The sequence below is a fragment of the Schistocerca gregaria genome, chromosome 7 (genome assembly GCF_023897955.1).
Source record: "Schistocerca gregaria isolate iqSchGreg1 chromosome 7, iqSchGreg1.2, whole genome shotgun sequence".
NCBI lineage: Eukaryota > Metazoa > Arthropoda > Insecta > Orthoptera > Acrididae > Schistocerca > Schistocerca gregaria.
In genome coordinates this window covers 53830078-53844844 of record NC_064926.1, presented here as the reverse complement: position 1 = coordinate 53844844, position 14767 = coordinate 53830078, and the positions used below count along the sequence as shown (strand labels likewise).

The 14767-nt window shown below is 42.5% G+C and overlaps 1 protein-coding gene across 1 annotated transcript in view; it reads right to left on the bottom strand.

Annotated features, from left to right (window-relative positions):
- Nucleotides 1-14767, bottom strand: part of LOC126282283 (odorant receptor Or2-like) — a 54501-nt gene that overhangs the window by 28633 nt on the left and 11101 nt on the right. Inside the window, exons 2-4 of the mRNA XM_049981936.1 lie at nt 11034-11133; nt 8840-8944; nt 2997-3152 (exon numbers count right to left, since the gene is read on the bottom strand). Coding sequence (XP_049837893.1) covers nt 2997-3152; nt 8840-8944; nt 11034-11133 — 361 coding nt within the window. The remainder of the gene's footprint in view (nt 1-2996; nt 3153-8839; nt 8945-11033; nt 11134-14767) is intronic.

Genomic DNA, 14767 nt, shown 5'->3' with positions numbered 1-14767 from the left:
TTGTCCCGTTAGCATGATTTTTTTAGAGCTTCTTGTTGTGTTTTAAGAAGAACGTCGCTTAATTCATGGCTGATGGGAAGTAAAATACGAGTGTTGGAAGTTAAATAGTGACAACTATTTATTCACCACCGATATAACAGAGTTCCATGTTTGTACCTGTTACTGTCCTTCAAAGTAGTCACCAGCGTTGTGTAGAATCCGTTGCCAGCGATGTGGAAACCGTAGTATACCGTTAGCAGAGCCCGTTCTGTTGATGGAGCGGTCTAAAGTTATGGTGATTCTCGTGTACGACTGTGATGGTGTTATCCTAACGTATTACGTTCTTCCACGGTAGACAGTAAATTCACAGTATTACTGTTCGTTTTTGGAGCATCACCTGGGACTAGCTTTGGGAAAGAAGCGGTGACACTTTCTCAGCGACCCACTCATCATTTTACACGACAAAGCGTGGGCGTATACAGCGCCAGCTGTGGCTGCTCTGTTCGCTAGATGGGACTGGGAAGTACTGTACCGTCCACTATACTCCCAGGACTTAAGTCCCAGTGAATTTGATTTGATTCCGAACATGAAGGAACCACTTCGTGGCATTAGCTTCAGAACTGTTCCAGAGATTCGACGGGCATTCGCACCATCAACAGAACAGGCTCTGCTGACGGCATACTACGCCTTCCACATCGCTGGGAACGGGTTCTACACAACGCTAGTGACTACTTTAAACGACAGTAACATGAGCCAACATGTAACTCTTTCGTATTGGTTGTGAATAAATAGTTGCCACTGTTTTTTCCAACCCTCATTTCAATCGACAAATGTATTTTGAACTCGTTGATTTTAAAGTACACGTCCTCTGTCCTCTGTGTGCGATTAACCGAATGCTGTCACTGTAGCTGCTTTCACTTTGTTTGGAAACGAATACAAGAACGTTTTAGGAAAGGTAGGTGGATGAGAGGGATATGTCTGAACCTACTCTTGACAGTGGGAGAAATACTTACGAAATATCATAAGACCCTTATAAGTTCCGACACCTTACAAAAGACGTTCGACTAGGTAAAATGCTGCTATGTTGTACAAAGTCTGATAAAATCAGGAGTAATCTATAGGGAAGCGTGTGTAGCGCTGGAAATGCATATCCTTCTATTTCCATCTATTGTACTATAGGTTTTTCCTTATTTTGTTACCTCCTGAAGATATGACATTTCTGTGTCTTTATATATTTGTTTTACTATATATATATGTCGATGTATAAATGGTTTGTTTTTTAAATATTCTTTGTATTTTTATGCTGGGTCTGGCCTAGGGAAACTATGCTATCGAACGATCACATCGATAGGTCGGGTGGAGAACCAAAGTTTGTAGGATCTTTGGTAGTGTTAATTCTGCCGCGTGGAGCGCGGGCAGAGCAGAGTCTGGCGGGAGTAGGGCAATGAAGCAGGTGTGTTGTGTGACGCTCCCGTGAGTTGCCACGCTTTCGGGGTTTGGCAGCATGTAATTGCGCTTTACTTGCTATGATACTTTCTGACACGGTGTCGCGGACGGGAAGCATTAGCTGGGGCACATCAAGAGCCCGTTTCGGCTGGAGACCGTGTCGAGAAGAAGGTGCGCCAACATCCAGCTTCTGCAACAGCGACGGCCGACAATGAGTGACTGTCGCCACCTCCTCGACCGACCGACTTCAAACCTTCAACCAACAAGGAAGACTGGAAGCACGTAAAGTTTTAAAACTGTATGGCAGACCTCAGCTTTTAAAATTGTTGCATCACTAAATTACAGCAACGTAGCATGAACCTTTGTTGCTCATTGTCCCAATTGCATTACCAAGCAGAGTCCCTTCCTTTTCCGAAATGAACTCGAGTGTCGTTGAAATTCAAACGCCAGCATTAAAGTAATATCATTCCATTTCACTGTTTTAATTTAAATGTACAGTTAAGGTATTCATAGCTGGCTACAATATTTAGATTACACAAGCACAAATTAAGAGTGCGAGTTTTGGTACCATATTTTAGCTTACCTGTGACTGCAGCTCAGCTTGGTACGTACTAAATTTTACTATTGTTAATTGCTCAGAATCATTTAATTCAAGTTCAAAGATAAATCTCTAATTTCTAAATTGCGTAGGTTCAAGTAGCTTTTGAAATGATTGTTGAGGTAGCCCAAGACTAACCTTATTTTACTGAATTTCGTAGTGCTTCAGAAACAAAGCTCACTATTAATTTCAGTCACTATATTAACTTTCAATTTTCCGGTTTTATTAATTCTTTTGCTAAATTAAGTTAGAGTGTAGCGAAATTTATTACTTCTGACAAACATTCAGTTTTCACACAAGACGTGTCAACCTTCAGTTGCCACGCTTTTAGTGCTAATTGTATGTGCAATAACATTTCTTTTTCAGTTACTATAGTAATTGTCCATAGGACTGGCGACTGTAATTTTCCCAAAATCTCAAATATCTAATTACCGCTAGTTAATTGTTAACGTAACGGCCGAACATTTACTTTCTTTTTTAACTTTACCCCTTTTCAAAATTTCCACCACTTTCATTTGCATTTTTCCTTTCATTTAGATGTAACCCTTTCCTCCCTCCTTAACGACAGATTAACTTCGGTGACGATTGCTTTCCCCAAATTTCCATTAGGTACACGCGGTTTAATTTTTCACTGTCATTAAGGTCGGTAAGTGAGGGGGGGGGGGGGGGTTGCAGGTGGATAGTATACTATATGTACAAGAAGGAAATTGCACAGTAAGAATTGAAGATCAAGAAGGAGTAAGACAGATTGTGAGGCAAGATATTGCCTCTCACCAACACTGCTCAATCTATGCGTTGAAAAAGTAATGACTGAAATAACGAAAAGTGTAAGAGTGGTAGTGAAATCCACTTCATATTGAGATCATGAATTCTAATACACCAACTTTCAATTTTTTTAGTGTATTTAGGAGTTAAAGCTGTATCAAGGTAAATAGGCAACAACACGTAAGACAAAGGGGTGCGCAGCACTTACCCGTACAAAGGTGGCGCGGGAGATGTGGTAGAACTTGCCGGCGGTGAGCCCCAGCGGCCTCTGCGCCCTGCACAGTACCAGCACGAGGGCGCGCCTCAGCCTGGGGGTGGAGTCCAGCCAGCAGCACGAGTAGGCGCCCACCGCCAGCTGGGAGCTCTGCGGCACCAAGCAGACGGCCCACCCACAGTCAGCACAAGACGCTGGTAGCTACAACTGCAGGCGGTGCTACTAGGCGGTACAAGTAATTCAGTGGACTGATTTACAACGTGGCCAGAACGTTCTCTCAGTGACCTGCCTATCTACTTTAAGGGGTAGCATAAATTTTATTCACACTATTTCATTCAAGTATTGACCAAATTTACGCTCTTGTCATAATCTGATCTTTAAGATCAATAATCTCACATTAAAAGTTGAACACAATAAGTCAAACGAAGCGAAAACTACCTGTAGGAAGTGTGGCTTGAAAATAATGCGACTATTCCTGTAAAACAGTTACTTGGAGAATAGACATATTTACTTACTGTCACTGTAAGTATGCTCCACTCATCTGTCCCTACAACGCTCCATGGGAATTTTCCGTTGCTGGAAACAGTGCTGCGAGTCTTCTTCAGTTAGCTCTTTGATGACACATGCTGCGTTTCCGTTGGTTGCTTCGAGGGATGGACATCTTGTTCCTTTTAACGTAGATTTGACCTTGGGAAACAAATATACCTCACACCTACATCTACATGAATATCAGGAAAACACACATAAGCGCCTGGCAGATGTTCATATAACCATCTTCACAATAGATCTATTTTAATATGTGACTTGCAAGTACTGCATCTTTTCCAGTCAGTACAAACACTAATTTTATTAACGCACTATATACCTAATATGTTTTAGAACAGTTAGTCTAATTCTGAAGACGACGCTCATAGTAGCGTCGAAACCAGGTCAATTTTGACTTAATATTTGTGACCGAGGGCTTATTCGTTCCAATATAGCTTCCTACTACTCCACTCTCGAGCATCGCGCGGATAAGACGACCACCTATATCTTTCTGTTCGAGCTCACATTTCTCCTTGTATATTACGATGATTGTTTCTCCCTATATATATTTTACGGTTTTCAGGGGAAAGTTGGTGATTGAATTTTCATGAAAAGGTCTTACCGCAACTAGAAACACCTTTCTTTTAATGATGTTCACTCCAAATCCTGTACAATGTTCGTCACACTCTCCCCCCCTATTTCTCAATAATACAAATAGTCCTGCTCTGTCTGAAATTCTTCGACGTAACCCGTTAATTATATCTGTTCAAGATCCTATGCAGCGAAGCAGTATTCCAAAAGAGAACGAACAAGCGTACTGCAGGCAGTGTGTTTAGTAGATCCCTTGCATCTTCAATGTGCTCTGTCAATGAAACGCAGTCTTTGCTTCGCCTTCTCCACAACATTTTCAATGTGTTCCTACCAATTTTACTTGGTCGTATTTGTAATTTCTAGGTATGTAGTTGAATTTACGAGCTTCAGATGTAACTCCATTATCGTGCATCCGAAGTTCAACGGATCCCTGTCGACAGGCATGTGAATGACCTGACACTTCTGTTAATTGGAGTCAATTGCCAATTTTCGCACCACATAAATACTTTTCATAATTCATTTTGAAATTTGTTTTGATATTCGGATGACTTTCTTAGACACTAAAGGGCAGCATCATCTGCAAACAACCTAAGATCCCTGATAGTTTGTATAGCTAAGGAAAAGCAAATAGCCTATAACATTACTATAGGGAACGTCACATACAACCTCTGTTTTAATGGATGACTTTGTCAATTACTACAAACAGCAACCTCTCGGACCGAAAATTTCATGGTGCTAGGTCAGGCGAATAAGATGGGTGGTATAACACTAGAATGGTGTAGTTCGTCAGAAACCTCTTAATAGCCAATGCTGAACGAACTGGTGCGTTGTCTTGATGTAGAACCGATGACTAGTTATTCCGAAAGTCCTGTCGTTCATTGTTTATTTTCTCACGCAGCTGAGCAGGAGCATCGAGGTCGTAATGTTGATTAATGGTAAGTCAGGAACCTAGTGAAGGTACACAATTCTGTGAATATCGAGAAAAATAATCATCTCTGCTTTGAATTTTCCTGTGCTTATTCGAGATTTTCTCACACCTTTGCGTGGATTTCCGCTTGGTTTCTGGATCACAGGCAACAAATCAAAAGTTGTCACATTTTACCACTCCTTCAAAGAAATTTGGAGCGGTTTCTGTATGCTACTCAAAGTGTCGCTACAAAAATTTTTATGAGGTTTCTTTTGTTCGATGATGAGAACTGTCGGCACCAGTTTGGCATACATTTTTCTTATGTTGAACTGGTTACATAAAGTTTGCGCTGGCTGTTGTGACGGCGTGGTTCTAGGCGGTTCAGTCCGGAACCGCCCTGTTGCTACGGTCGCAGGTTCGATTCCTGCCTCAGGCATGGATGTATGTGCTGTCCTTATGTTGGTTAAGTTTAAGTAGTTCTAAGTCTAGGGGACGATGACCTCAGATGTTAAGTCCCATAGAACCATAAAGTTTGCCTTACACATTCTTTGTCAATTTCTACAGTCTCAGCAATCGATAGAATTGTATTGTATTGTATGGAACTGGGGACCTAGAAACGACGGAGAGGCGTCTTCCCCGCCGTAGCCCACAGTGGTTCACAACCTCACAACAGGCTACAGCAGTCGACTCACTGCACCGCCGCCCCACACAGAACCCAGAGTTATTGTGCGATTGCCCCCCCCCCCCCCCCCTCTCTACTCCCCCAGAAACATCTTACACCAGACAAGTGTAACCCCAATATTCGAGTAGTAGAGTAATTATGGAGTACTTGTACGTGGAGAAAGTGTTTGCGCAGCAATCGCCGACATAGTGTAACTGAATCGGAATAAGGGAAACCAGCCCGCATTGTCCGAGGCAGATGGAAAACCGCCTTAAAAACCATCCAAAGACTGGTCGACACACCGGACTTCGACACTAATCCGCCGGGCTGATTCGTTTAGGGTACCGGCACGCCTTCCCGTCCTGAAGGCAGTGCGTTAGACCGTACGGCTAACCGGGTGGGCAATACTGAACCGATGATTCGATCTAGTCAGATTACCTTCCTGTCCAATATCGTCATCTGATATTTTATGTTGAAGGGCATCCCGGAGTCAGTAATCTTCAGTGCGTTTTCAGCTATCTTGGAAATGCCTGAACCACCCAATAACTCGTGTACATGACAGTATTCACCATAAATTTATTTTAGTATAATATAGATTTCAGTAGCAGTTTTTCCAAGTTTCTTGTGGAACTTCAGAACTGTTCGTTCCTCTGTTGGTGCGCTTATGTGTGACAGCATCAGTCCAGTTATTTTATAGCCACACCATGCGTTTCCTGAAGAACCGTAAATCACAAACAGCTAACTATCCACATTATAGCCAAGGCCCCATCACTCGCCATGACGTTTTAATTTATAAGTTTGTCACTGTTACCTCTATTTGCAAAACATTTTGCAGAAAGGGTACACATATATAATTCAATGTATATGAAAAATTGATTCATTGTACGTCACAAACTTCAGATAATATGATGTCATAAACAATTATATGCAAGAAAAACTAGCTTTCCTTCCAACTCAGCGCATATTACCCAAATTGTACTCATCCAGCGTTTAATAATGACACTACTTATCAACATCTATCATACGTTACACTCAATTTCTAACCTTTTCCGCACTTATCTCGCTTACAATCCGGAAAAGTAATGAAAGGAAAATAGCTTCCAGCCTTTTAGATGTTCGTTCTCCACGTTGTAAGACACTGGCAAATTTTTTTTATCGGTTTGTATCTTTAGTTTTATATTATTCCTGTTTTGAATAACACGAAACTAATAAAACCAACATAATTCTGGTTTTCCCTCTTAAACGCTGCAGGTTATGCTTGCCTAAAGTAAAATAACTAACACATTCACTTTTTTGTGCGCAGCTTTCAAGTTGTTCTGTTCATGAAATTCCCTGCATTAATGAGTCGGGGGTCAGAGGGCTACAGGTGAAATAATAAATGAGGAGATCCGCAGCAGCTTTAACTCCGGAATATTGTACAAAGAAGTCCATCCCATGTACGTATAGGGAAGTAACTCCAGTGGTGGCTAATTATAAATTTATATTTCAGCCAGGGAATAGGAGGTGTGATGAGTGAAGAAGATGAACCGGGAAGAGGTGTAAGAGAAGCTTGTTGTTTATCACCAACACGGTTCAATATGTATCTGGAGGAAATTATTAGTGAAAGTTGTGATGGAAGGAGAGGAGTTTGTATAGAGGGTCCAAGAGTGGACTGTATAAGATTTGCAGACGACGTGTTTGTGATGGCAGAGGGTGCACGAGAGACGGAACAAATGTTAGATGGTCTAAACACAAAATTAGAAGAATATGGAATGATGATTAAGAAGAAGAAAACGAAAAGAATGGTAATTGGAGGAAAGGGGAGAAAAGCCGTATGAAAATAAGGGGAGAGGGTATAGAGTAAGTGAATAACTTCAATTACTTGAGAAGTGTAATAATGGATGATATGTATAGCTCAACAGAAATGTGGAAAAGAATTGCAATGGCAAAAGAAGGATTCAAGAGGAAACAGAAATTACTTTGTGGGACCACTAAACAAAGATCTGAGGAAAAGACCTGACGAATGTTACACCTGAAGTGTTGCACTATATGGTGCGGAGACCTGGACGTTGAGGAAGTAAGATGAAAGAACATTGGAGGCACTAGAAATGTGGATATGGAGAAGAATGGAAAAAGTGAAATGGGAAGACCGAGTAAGGAATGAGGAAGTATTACGAAGAGTTGAAGAAGAAAGAAACATGCTGAAAGTCTTCAGAAAGAGGAAACGGAAATGGATTGGACATCGTTTGAGGAGGGACTTTTTATTGAAGGGAGGTGTAGAAGGAATGGAAAAAGGAAAAAGGAGAAGAGGAAAAAGAATATATCAAATGCTGGACAATATCTAAGAAGACAAACATTCAGAAATGAGAAGACTGGCTGTGGACAGAAAAAAGTGGAAGAGGCTTAACCCATGACAAGACCCGTCATAAGGCAGAATACCATACTACTACTATCCTCAGCAGAATCAGTGAAGAAGGGATTATCTGAAGAACATTGACTTGAATAAGGGACCGGGTAGAACAGAGAATAATTTACACGGCACAAGAAGTTAAGGAAGCAAAAACTGTAGGGTTCGAGTGGCATTGGGCCATATGCATCAAATTATCGAAATTGTTGGTCCTAAGTGCTTCCCTGAGACGATGAATTTCACTAAGAAGAGGATTTTGACGTGTGTGGCGTCGTACCTGAGAGAAGACCGATGACACAAAAGAAAAGAAACGGAGACAATGATCACCTCTCCGACCAGTAATGAAGACTGAGCTGTAGGATTAAATCTTCTACACACGTTGCACCAATGGAGTATTTGAAATTTATAGTTAAGCATTGAATTTATACGATACACAATCGATAAATGCCGTTACAAGTCCAAGGTTGCCCCAATGCACTCCGGAAACAACTTTTAGAGTAATGAAGTATTCCAGTTTTATAATATATGACGGATTTTCAACAATTCCTGAAAGATGTTTAACATCACATACAAAAATATGTAATCCAAAAAATTATTTAAAGTCGCTCAGGTGCCCAGAGGTGACGTAGATGGAGATACTATCCATACAAATTGAGTATGATGCAACAGTAATATAGATTTCTTCAGACATTCATTACAAACTCCGAAATCAGGAACTGAAAGTATTGTGACTTTCACAGTTTCCGATGAAGCCATGTCTGGTTTACCTGATATAGTATGTCATCAGCGTACCAGCAGTAGATGAATATTTCGTATATAATAACCATCAGATACGCCTGGAGTTTCAATAATGTCATTACGTTGCCAGTATTCTGTAAAAGTTAATAAAAATAAAAATATTACATTCAGCGAATTAAACGTTTAACACTACTAATGAAATTATGCCACTAAGAAAGAATTGCAGAAGAGGAAGCCATACATAAATGACTAACAGGAATTTAGTTTATATCGTAAATATACACTCCTGGAAATTGAAATAAGAACACCGTGAATTTATTGTCCCAGGAAGGGGAAACTTTATTGACACATTCCTGGGGTCAGATACCTCACATGATCACACTGACATAACCACAGGCACATAGACACAGGCAACAGAGCATGCACAATGTCGGCACTAGTACAGTGTATATCCGCCTTTCGCAGCAATGCAGGCTGCTATTCTCCCATGGAGACGATCGTAGAGATGCTGGATGTAGTCCTGTGGAACGGCTTGTCATGCCATTTCCACCTGGCGCCTCAGTTGGACCAGCGTTCGTGCTGGACATGCAGACCGCGTGAGACGACGCTTCATCCAGTCCCAAATATGCTCAATGGGGGACAGATCCGGAGATCTTGCTGGCCAGGGTAGTTGACTTACACCTTCTAGAGCACGTTGGGTGGCATGGGATACATGCGGACGTGCATTGTCCTGTTGGAACAGCAAGTTCCCTTGCCGGTCTAGGAATGGTTCGATGACGGTTTGGATGTACCTTGCACTATTCAGTGTCCCCTCGACGATCACCAGAGGTGTACGGCCAGTGTAGGAGATCGCTCCCCACACGATGATGCCGGGTGTTGGCCCTGTGTGCCTCGGTCGTATGCAGTCCTGATTGTGGCGCTCACCTGCACGGCGCCAAACACGCATACGACCATCATTGGCACCAAGGCAGAAGCGACTCTCATCGCTGAAGATGACACGTCTCCATTCGTCCCTCCATTCACGCCTGTCGCGACACCACTGGAGGCGGGCTGCACGATGTTGGGGCGTGAGCGGAAGACGGCCTAACGGTTTGCAGGACCATAGCCCAGCTTCATGGAGACGGTTGCGAATGGTCCTCGCCGATACCCCAGGAGCAACAGTGTACCTAATTTGCTGGGAAGTGGCGGTGCGGTCCCCTACGGCACTGCGTAGGATCCTACGGTCTTGGCGTGCATCCGTGCGTCGCTGCGGTCCGGTCCCAGGTCGACGGGCACGTGCACCTTCCGCCGACCACTGGCGACAACATCGATGTACTGTGGAGACCTCACGCCCCACGTGTTGAGCAATTCGGCGGTACGTCCACCCGGCCTCCCGCATTGACACTATGCGCCCTCGCTCAAAGTCCGTCAACTGCACATACGGTTCACGTCCACGCTGTCGCGGCATGCTACCAGTGTTAAAGACTGCAATGGAGCTCCGTATGCCACGGCAAACTGGCTGACACTGACGGCGGCGGTGCACAAATGCTGCGCAGCTAGCGCCATTCGACGGCCAACACCGCGGTTCCTGGTGTGTCTGATGTGCCGTGCGTGTGATTATTGCTTGTACAGCCCTCTCGCAGTGTCCGGAGGAAGTATGGTGGGTCTGACACACCGGTGTCAATGTGTTCTTTTTTCCATTTCCAGGAGTGTATTTTGCAATAAGGGTCAGAAGCAATATACACAATGAAGTTCAGTATTTTACATATCTCAGTCACGAGAACAATAATTTAAATTTTTTTGTTTTCAAAATTCAGTCTTAGTTACACCACGTATGTTAGAAGAGCATAGGAGACCGGTTTCGGCTGACATCACAGCAGCTGAGAAGAGTGCTCCACCTACCATCTTCGAAGGATGCCATGCATCTGATGATGGTCATGTGATATGACTGAAACCGGTCGCCTATTTTCTTGTAACATACGTGGTGTGCTTAAGACTAAATTTTAAAAACGAAAAAAAATTTTGAAAATTTTAATCACTGTTCCAAAAATGTTTATTAAAATTGTTAGAAGAATAATTGATTAGTATTTTAAACGTGATACATTATCCACTTACTAAACACAGAAAATATTAATAGAAATTAAGTTCATTCAGAAAACGTCCTTATTTCCGAAATATTTTAGAATGAAACATCTTGGTAACTGAATGAATTTTTTAATTTATGAAACTAGTCATAAAACGTACCGTTGAACTCTGGAACAACGTCACACATATAACAACTGTAGCGCCCAAGAACTGGAACAGTATAATAATGTTCAGCAAACCTTCTAGTTCCTTGACTAGCCTGTAACAAGAAAATTAACAAGAAATTCAGTGTAGCGAACTTCAGCTGCAGATGTGCTGTTTGCATTAGGATACAGTGTTCCAAAATGTAGCGTTAAAAACTGTATGACGTCAGGTAGCTTTGACAAATGGTTCAAATGGCTCTGAGCACTATGGGACTTAACATCTGTGGTCATCAGTCCCCTAGAACTTAGAACTACTTAAACCTAACTAACCTAAGGACGTCACACACATCCATGCCCGAGGCAGGATTCGAACCTGCGAACGTAGCAGTCTAGCTTTGACATTTGGAGAACAACGTGCCGTGAATATTTACATGAATTGCAGTGTTCGCAGTCCTCGTAAAATTTAAATTTAGCTGTAGTGATAAGTGGTTTAGTATTTACAGCCATTGCGAGATCTGTGAATGGAAAGGATGAAGAAGCCCATTATCAGAACTTCCAGAACATGAACATGGACGTCAACACCAGCGTGTCCCTATTACACGTACGGGAAACCTGAGGAAGCTTATCAATGAGCGTACAGGTTGATTCCTTGATGACGTTACAGACTTTCTGTGACGATCGAGAGTTGTAAATTTATCAGTTTGAGATGAGGCACTGAGGCACCCGCCAGGATAGCCAAGAGTGAGTCTGTTTTCGGCCGGTCTTGTTTACGTCCCGTCCGCAGAGTCGCGAGCGCGCGCAGTTTGTTTACTTCCTCGCCGCAGCTAATAGCCGCGTCCGTTGGCACTGAGTCGCCATGGCTCATTCGTACAGAAAAGCTACCATCAAGATCACCTTCCAGCCCGACTACGCACGACCACGAGCCTTTGAAGTCGAACGGTTCATCCGTGACTAAGTACAAATACCAACACAGCACATCATCGGTATCCACCTATCCATCACAAGTAGCGTCGTTTACGTTAAGATGGTCGATGACGAGTTATGACACGCAGTTGTGAACAGATGCGCGAACACTCTCAAGTTCAAACACTCCGATGGTCACACCGGAGAGGTTACTGTTGACCATGCTGGACTAGGATTACGCACATTAAGAGTCTTCGAACTCCCTTTCGAAGTGCCATCGGACGTAGTTACCTCAGCTTTCCGCCCTTATAGGACGGTAATTAGCCACGTGGCCGAAAAATGGAACACCTTCGAGACCTAACAGGTCCTCAACGGCGTCCGACAAATGAAAATTGAATTAAAGAAACATGGGCCATCTTACTTAGTCATAGGTGGCTGTCGAGCAATAGTAATGTACGACGGACAACCTCGTACTTGTTCTGGTTGCGGCCAGGAGGGTCCTGTGCGCTCGGCGTGTATTCAACGTCGGGTTACACAACTTCAATTCCATGACACGACACCACCTCCTACGCTCACAGCCCTCCCCCTCAATTACGCAGAGGTGACACGATCGATCGTCATGACAGACGACAACCCCCCCGGGAGACAGGAAGCGTTAGAATGCGCACATGTCGCCGGTCCTGAATTGACCAACAACATTACGGTATCCGCAGAGGTTGAAGAACGCCGCGCATCGACTCCATATGAAGGTTCTGATGCCATACGGGAACCACAAACTCTTTCGGTCACAGAAACCCACGTCTGAAAACAAAGGTCACTGAGAAAACATATAAAGCGACGTAGCACAGCCTCAGACGATTGCCTCCAGCGGACGTCATCTCCAGTTGACGACTGAAGGACGGAAGACGAAACGACGAGGAAAATGGATGATACACGATCTGATTTTGACAATCCCGATTCCGCTCTCTCGGGCAAGCACAGCGTCCGACGTTGGTACACAACCAGAAACAACTGCCGATTCACCCTTGGTCACTCAGCCCACAAGTGTTCTACCGCAGCCACCGTTAACGTACGGACCTCGGGTGGACGACATTGAAAACGATTCTACGCACGGTGTGGTGGATGAGGAGAGGGTGTAACACCATAGCTCTATTACTCCACTGATTTATTTTGCTTGTTTTACTTAATGTTACATCGTTGAGCTTCTGTAAATGTGTTTGTTTGAATTGATAACATAAAATTGTATACTCCTTTCATTGTACAAACTTTGATGTGATTTGATTCAATGCAAAGTAGTGTATCTGTCATTTAAATTCTTTGTTCCATTTGGAGGGAACAAAACTTACTGTATATAATTGTAATCTGTGTGAATAATTTTTTGAAGAAATGTCAGTGTGTGCAAATATTCTGTTTTATTTAATGTATTTGGTTATTGTTATGTAAACTGCTGATCCTCACTTAGGGTTCTTAATTAGTTTGTATGTATAAGGTGTTGTGGTTCCCCTCGGGAACGGAACTGTGTAGCGCACGAAAATTGTGGTTGGCCTAGGTAGAAAAGGTGGAACTGAGAGTCAGTGGTGGACGAGCTACCAGTCGGGGGCGAGCCACGAGTCGGGGACGAGCTACCAAATGTAAATGTTGCATGCTGTGCTGGTTCCGAGAGAGGTTTTTTCTGCTACTTTCCATTGCCTCGGATGGATGGATAAGTAGCTGGAACTATTCTGGAATTTGTATCTATCATCGCCACCAAGAAATGACAGAGTCCAGCAATTCTACCTGCAATTCTACCTACCGACTTGCAGTTGCCACCACATTGCGCAATCAGTGTAAAGGAGTACTATAATAATGTACAGTGAAGGATCGGCTAAATGGATGTGATAGTGTGCTCAAATATAAGGTAATTTATAACAGCATTTATGTACCTACCTTGATTTTTCTCCTTATCATAGCACCTCTCAGGTTCCTCTCCGTTTGAACTAATGTGATTTCCGAGTGTCCCTACTGAAAGAACATTAAAGCCCAGTGTTTTGCTAATTGATGTTTCTTGAACATAGTAAAAAGAAAGTTAAAGTGGCAAGGAAGTGAACTAAAGTAACTGATGCTTGCAGAAAATAATTTTTCTATTAAAACTGCTTATTAATGTGTTGTTGCCAACTTCAAATTAAAAGTTCTGAAGACTGAGGCTTATAAAGTTTTCCTTAGTAAATGATCACATTACTGCCTGTTGCAAATCGCAAAAGGCGAGTCAGTATCTTACATATATGTTAATTTTGTGTCTCAATGAAGTAAAAGTGGAAAACTGCAGTGCGGAACGTTATATACTCAAGTTTGCTAAGTGTTTGTCTCTCCTGTGTATTAGAAGTGTTTATTAATAATATAACAGGATCCACAGTTTGTCTATTGGGTTAATGCTCGGTAACAAGTAACGGAAAGACCACTAATTAGGAAAACCTTAATTTCTTTAGTCAAATGATAGTAAGGAGCAACCTGTAAGTGGATTCAAATTAACTTTCATTAAAATAGTAACGTATCTAACTGAGAGAGACTTAACCTATATCCAATTAATGATTCTGCAGTTAATAGTAATAATAACGTTATAAAGACCATTCAGTTTGTGTAAGCCCTGAAAGTAAAAGTGTGTTTCGGTATCTGTTATAATTTTGCAAATAGTTTGTGCTGCTTTAACTGTTAGTTTCAATCTTACCGTACACATATGTATGTGTCAAGAGTTCACTGCACTCGCGTGTGACAAAGTATAGCTTGTGTTTATCCATTCAAGTTATTAATAACTATTTTCTTGAACGAGAATGTTAATCATTCTCCTGCCTAGTTAGGCTGGCGACCGTT